Here is a 6904-nt window from a genome sequence, read left to right as displayed (position 1 = left end):
GTCTTAAATCCTCACGGAAATTAATTTTTGTGTCTGAAGTACAGTTTTAATATTTATGGCTAATCTATTCCAGAACAACGTAAGTTTATAGTCTACTGACTATACTACCAGTTTAGTCATACATCAAGATGACAAAAATGTGTTTGTTTCTCCATCTAATTCTGAACTATCTTCTATTCTACTGTTTGTTTCTGCACCACAACGACACTAGCTGTTCATCAAAAAGATCTTGTCGATATTTGTGCCTTGCTTTTCATATAAATCTTAAAATTAGCTTATCAAGTTCCATGAAAATGTCCATTTGGATTTTAATCAAGGTTACTTACATATATTTGGAGTGATGATACTAAGCCTCCTATCCATGAACATCCCATTTTTCTCCATTTATTTGGGTTTCCTTTCTTATGACTATTTATTTGAGTTTCCTTTAACATTCCAGATGAAATTTTTCTCATTTGCTCCACAAAATTTTACACCACTCGTTATATTAGTATTGCATAGGACCATATGTACTTTTGTTGCATTACATTATAAATGCACCGTTTAAAATTTTTATTGTTCTGATTTTGGATCCTGATCTTATATCCAGCAACTTTAATATCCAGCAACTTTACCGCATTCTATCATTACTTGCAGTGGTATGTTCATAGATTGTACACAATTATCCATTTAGGTATCATCTGAGAATGAGAATTTTGTTTCTTCCATTCCTGCTTTTAAAGGGAATGCTTCCAAGTATTTACCATTAAGCAAAGCAGTTGTAGATCTTGATACATATGTTATCAGTGTATGGAAGTTCTTTAGCCCTTGTTTCTATATGGTTAATGAGTATATTTGAAGTTAATAGTTGGTATTGAGTTTTACAAGCTATTTTTCTGTATTGAAATATTCACATGGTTTTTCTCCAATGGTGATGCAATGGGTTTTTTTAATTTGAATTTTATTTATTTTTTATACAGCAGGTTCCTATTAGTTATCTATTTTCTACATACTAGTGTATATATGTCAATACCAATCTCCCAATTCATCACAGCACCACCACCACCCCGCCCCATGATGCAATGATTTTCTGAGTCAAAATCTTTCCTGGGGTTAACCTGACTTGTTGATAGTTTATTTTTGATATTTTAAAGGAGGTGGTTGCCTAACATCTTCATAATACACTTAGCCTATAATGATTTTCATTTCTTGCTATATTGTTTGTAAAACTCTAAGTGTCTAGAGTTTTTTTGTATATTTGGGTAGAGATGGGATTTTTTTAAAGTTCTAGCAGTTAAATTACTACATTTATTAAATTTTAAGGTTAAAAATAAGAATTCCTTGAGTCACTTTTGATAAATTATATTGTTAAATATATTTTCCATTTTCAGTGTTTTCACTGTCTTAAAGTTTTCATCAGTATCACAGTTTTTTCACTCTAACTGCAATTTGTCTCTTAAAAAAATTAGTCCTTTCATTTATTAAAAATTTTCTTGCTTCAACAAAGTGCACTGGCCTTGCACTAGCATTCTACTTTTGCTTCTATTGCTTCTGTATTTTTGTTTTTGAACTGTGGGCAAGTCTTTGCTGCCAAACGTATTTTCTCATTTCTGAAATGAATTTAGTATTTCCTTTCCAGCTCACATATTTCCACTAAGGCTCAAGTAATAATGATTGAAGTTTTCAAAGTGGAAAAAACAAAACCAAAGATTTACAGGTTTATCTACAATATCTTTCTGAACAAGTGCATCCCTTATAACAAATATTTTCTTTCAAAGCATCAGGGGCATTTGTGGGAACATGTGTAAGAATCAGAAAGCTTGTGCCCTCCACAGCAGGGTGAAACTTTCAAATGCGATGTTATCTTTGAGAACCAGCAATTCACTAACCATGCTAATTGAAGACTAATATGAAAAGATGTTTAAAGAAAGCTCTTCCTGAATCCTTAACTACTTGAGCATACCTCATTTTCTTTATCAGCATCAAGCAACCATTTATTAGGTTCCTGACCTCATGCTACACGCCAGTTAAAACCAAGTATGTAGGGAGTTAAAAGGTATGTGATTTTTTTTTCTTTTTAAATAGAATGATTAGTTAGAAAACATGAAAATAATCTCAAAAGTCCTACTGTCAAGTGGATTTAGTAGAGCACTGAGGTCTTGCAAATACGTCATTTCAGAAAATGTTAGCATGAAATATGTTAATTCAAATCTAAACATATGAAATAGGATCCAAAAGGATTTGCTGCAGCTGCATATGTTAGGTGACTTAACACCGTGTCACATGTCAATAAAGTCCCCTGAGATATCCTACTGCAACTGGTTTCCTCTGGTCCCATTTCTATAATTTTTATCCATCTAAATATTATTTCCAATTTGGGACTGTTTCTTTAAAGAACTAGAACATTTAGCAAACTAGTGATTTGATCAATACTAAGGAGCAATATGTCCAATTTCTAGGGAAGTGCTCCAACTTTGGAATAGGAACTGGAATAAATGAAAAATCTCTGAATTATCTAAAAACAAAATGACAGACCTAAATAGCTGGAGTAAAATGAAAAATATTGGAAAAAATTACCTTTAGAAAGGCTGACTCAGTTTTGCTATGAATCATTTGCCTCTTGAGAGCAAAAGCAGTATTAGATCAAAATGGTGGTCAAGTGTATATATTAAGATAGCTTGAGTGCCATTTAAACTGAACTATCCTTCACACTGGACTTAGTGACAGGATTATACTGTATTTATTTTACCACCTTCTTACTTGTTATGGTAAAGGGAAGATTATATACAGTTTGTTTCTTTCACCGGATGTTGCAGAAAGCTAAATGCGCAGTATTAGATGGAGAAACGAAGTTGGGCAGAATTCCTCTGATCAAACTTATTCAGGAGAAAGTGACTAAGGTTCAACATTTATTTCACTATGTGAATATACCCAAGAAACGTACAATTTTAAAAGATGAACAGAGTCCAAATAGTCATTTTTTAAAATTTTGTTTATTGTAATTGCTTACCAATGGGGAGACGCAGTTTATTTACACCAGCAGCCAGGGGGCAATGGGAATACACAGTTAGTTAGCAGCCTGTATAGGATGGACTACTTATGCAAAAATAAGACTCTCCAAAACAGAGGACAATGGTGAGCTTCACTACACTTCCCCGATGATCCCAGCATGCGATAATGCCAGGCAATGGCCCCTGGGCATGCGGTGGTGTGAACTAATGTACGGAAGAAAAAGCCACAAACCACAGAAATTTGTAAAGAACCCCTTCCCCCCCCCATACACACACACACACACTCAGATACATAATAGAATTACAGGGTGATCAATACACTTAATTGAGGAGATTAGGACAGGAGTTCTGCTGTTAAGAGGAAAGATAGGGAAAGGGAGCGTTCCTAACCACTGTTAACTATATGGTAGGGAGCATTCTCTCCCCCAAAAGAAAGGAGTTAGTTTGTCCTCTCAGGGCACCCTAGCCCGCCTCACACCCAACCAGGACCGGGGGCTACTGCCCTAATAATGGGGAGCAAAAAACAAAAACACAAACCAAGAGGGAGGTAATATGAACCAACCATTACTCAAAACTATTTCCACTTCTCCCTCCTCCAACCAGGAGAAAAGGCCAGAAAGGAAGCAGTAGTGTCACAATCTGAGCTCCCTCTGTGAAGGAGGAGTGGCCCGTGGCCTTACCTTCAGCCTCTTTCTCAGGTATTACCTCTAAGTAGGCCAGAGTCTCACTTAGAGCCTCCTTTCCTTCTGCATCCCCTCGGAAGGAGATGTCTCTACAAAAGGCAAGGGCAGGTAACCCCAAATTATTTCAGTTCTCGCCAAGGTGTGACGTTTTAAACAGTTATTACAACTCTTGGATTGAAGACCAATCTGTAGCTAGGCCCTCACCCTGAGCGGGACAACTCTAGAGGGAGAATGCAATAATAAACAGTCTTGAGGCCCTATTGCTATGCTTCCCTTAACCCTCTAGAGTATGTAACCCAAATCAGTCCATACAGTCCAAACAGTTCCTTCTGGGATAAGGAAGGATACATGCACAGCAAGGGTTAGAGAGGATGGATCAGAACCTACTCTGTCCCTGTGTCACTCAGCCTTTACTGCTGTTCTGCTTAGGTCCTAAGGGGCAGTATCCAAGTGGAGGTGGGAAGATGTACCTCCTCAGGAAGTAAGACACAGCAGGAAGGCGTACCAGCAAGGCAGTCCTACAGGAGAAGTGCTTAGGCATGACACTGCTCTTCATATACAAAAAATTACTTTCTCTTCCCATCCTAATCCCAATAGAGGGAGCCACAAGAAAGATTCTGCTCGCTGTCTCTCAAAAACAAGAAAGCAAAACAAAACAAACTTAAGAGAAGCCAAGGAAAGGGACACTGGGCAGGCTTCCGAAGTAGGAGCATCGAGAGAGAAATGGAAACTGGTCAGCGTGAACGTAGAGCGGCAGGCAGCACCCGGGGTGATGAGCTGCACCGGATAGGCGCGGAGCAGGGGACTGGAGGAACGTGGGGCCAAGCCAGACAAAGGAGGCTGGGCCCCTTACTGGGGCACAGAATGAGGTAAGAAAACATTTCAAATAAAGCAGCACCGTTCCCGCTCACGCTGGGGCTCCCACCCCTATACACTTCATACACTTCAATCAGGGAGTCGAGTGGAGGGTAGTTTTTGATACTCAGCTCACATTTCCCATCCTCCCCTATCCCATTCCCTAAAACCAGAGGGTTTCTGGGGGCCACTTCCTGACTTCCAACAACAAAAGGACGGCTCGTGTCAAGAGGTCCAAAGGGAACTGAGTGGAAAGGGCTGCCCCTCGGGAGGGGCAGAGGAGATGGAGACAGTCTAGATGTTCACTGCAACCGAGCTCTGTGGCTGCCCAACCCAAGGAACGGGCGTTCAACAGGGTGCTGCACAGTCAGATGAGAGCCGACCCAGTCCTGCTCCTTGGCTCCTAGCACTAACCCAGTCACATTAGTGAGTGCCGCTGAAAAGGGTCCCCTCCGGGCTCAGCTTTCAAACCACAGCCTCCTGCACAGCCATGATGCTCTTCCATAGTTCACCCCTGCCCCGAAAATGGGAGGCAGGTAGTGACCTGGCACAATAACCAAGTCAGACCCATGGACTGGCTAGGTCACGAGTAACTCAGAGTAGGAAGACGCCCCACCGAACTGCTGTCCACAGCATAATACATCCAGATATGAATCCTGCAGTCTGAGAGATCGTGCATAGTCGCAGAAGGCCCTGCTACCTCCCCAAGGGATCATAACTTAATCCTCAGCCTGCCTGGATAACCAAGTTATTCATCTGCTAAGCCTATGCCACCAGGTGGGGTGCAAGAAAGAGGGCTCTGTTCAGCAAAACGCTAGCCCACGTCCCCAACTCCGCTGAAGTCATTGTTAAATGCTGGACCTTTGGGAAACTGGTGGCTTTGAGCTTTTCTTCTTGTTGGCATCAAGACCACAGAGCTTCTCCTACCAGATTCAGCTGGGAATTCTTTTTCTTGGCTTTCCCAAATTGGAATGATTAATATCCAGATCTCAAAACTGACTTTCATTTGTCTTGGAGAAGCCCAAATCAGAGGCTCAGAGATCGGCGGTGCAGTCCCACTGAGACCCAACAATTAAGGCCTGACCATCAGTTATGTCCAAACGGTCAGTTATCCAGAAAGCCCTTGACATCAGGCAGACAGAAAGGCTGAGGAACCAAAGAACTTTATATGCTGACCACACAGATGCTCACCTGTGCACTGGGGACAGTACAGGGTTCTTGTGCACTTTCTGGTGTATTTAGAAATCAACCACTGCATGGCGTGCAGGATGCACAGCACAGCTCCTCCTGTCCAGGATTTCAAAGCTGATCCAAAGGTAATACACTTATACAAGGATCCGAATTCCTAAATTCTCCACTCCAAGTTTTTAAAGGCTAGGTTCTTCAATGGGAACTGGGACTTTTGTCTGATTTTTTTTTTTTTTTTTTTTTTTTTTTTTACTTAGCTACCTAACTTCTCAAAACCACAGGACTGGTCTATGTTATTGTCCTGGTTACCCTCAGACTCTCATGTTGCAGCTACTGGAATTCTGGAGGTGAGCGTTGCAGCTGCTGATCAGGCCCATTCCCAGATTCTCCAGGAAGGGAGCAAAGCGGAAGGCGACACGCTCCTTTATCTTCCACTGGCTGAATGCCAAAATCCTTCACGCTACCAGTCTCTGCGAATTCCAGGTAGAAGTAGCCACACTTGACTGCCCGGTGCACCTCAAAGCAGAAGCCCAAACAGGAATCCTCTATTAGGTCTACGTATATCTCCTGAGCGATGGCCTCTAGCTTGTTAGTATCCAGGTTAGCCAACGAAATTTCCTCCATTTTAATCTGTACACGACCGTGGAGCGGGCGCTCGGATTACTCACAGCTGCACGGGCGGCAACACGTCGGGCTCGGCCGGCCGCGCCTAGGCCTACAGGCCTGTCAGGGCCGCGTCTTCAGCAGCGAGGGCGGAGGCGTCGCGGCGGCAGAGGCAGGGCAGCTGCAGCAACCAGCGGCGACTGCTCCGGAGCCCCAGGTGTCTCCGTTTCTTTTGGCGTCTCCCCGGATCTGGGACTTTCAGCTCGGGCTGGCCCCAGACTCACCGCCGCCAAACGGTCTCGGCACCTCTCCGCGGCTCCGGCTTCTTCCGCTTGCTGGTCCGGCTTTAGCCCCGCCTCCCCACTTCCGCTCCTCAGCACGCCTGCGCATTGGCTCCGCGCAGACTCGCCGGGTTCCTCCCTACGCGCAGCTGCCTGGGAAGCCTTGGAGTTTTAGGAAAACGGATGGGAAGAACTAAAACGTATCAGACTGTCATTATCTCTAATTGTAAAAAGATGATAAGGAGGCTGTTTTATGTTATTTTGTTTGCAGATTTAAACACTCGCTAATGAATTCTTCGTCCAT

At 42.7% G+C, this 6904-nt stretch overlaps 1 protein-coding gene across 1 annotated transcript; it reads right to left on the bottom strand.

The window, feature by feature from the left end:
• Positions 1-5938: 5938 nt before the first annotated feature.
• Positions 5939-6391, bottom strand: ATXN7L3B (ataxin 7 like 3B). The gene has a single exon (XM_079715147.1). It carries the CDS (start codon positions 6338-6340, stop codon positions 6047-6049), a length of 294 nt encoding a protein of 97 aa, XP_079571273.1. The 5' UTR covers positions 6341-6391; the 3' UTR covers positions 5939-6046.
• Between the last annotated feature and the right edge of the window lie 513 nt (positions 6392-6904).

The sequence above is a fragment of the Hyperoodon ampullatus genome (assembly GCF_949752795.1).
Source record: "Hyperoodon ampullatus genome assembly, chromosome: 11".
NCBI lineage: Eukaryota > Metazoa > Chordata > Mammalia > Artiodactyla > Ziphiidae > Hyperoodon > Hyperoodon ampullatus.
The sequence above is the reverse complement of the archived record's forward strand: the minus strand, read 5'-3'. Positions and strand labels throughout refer to the sequence as shown.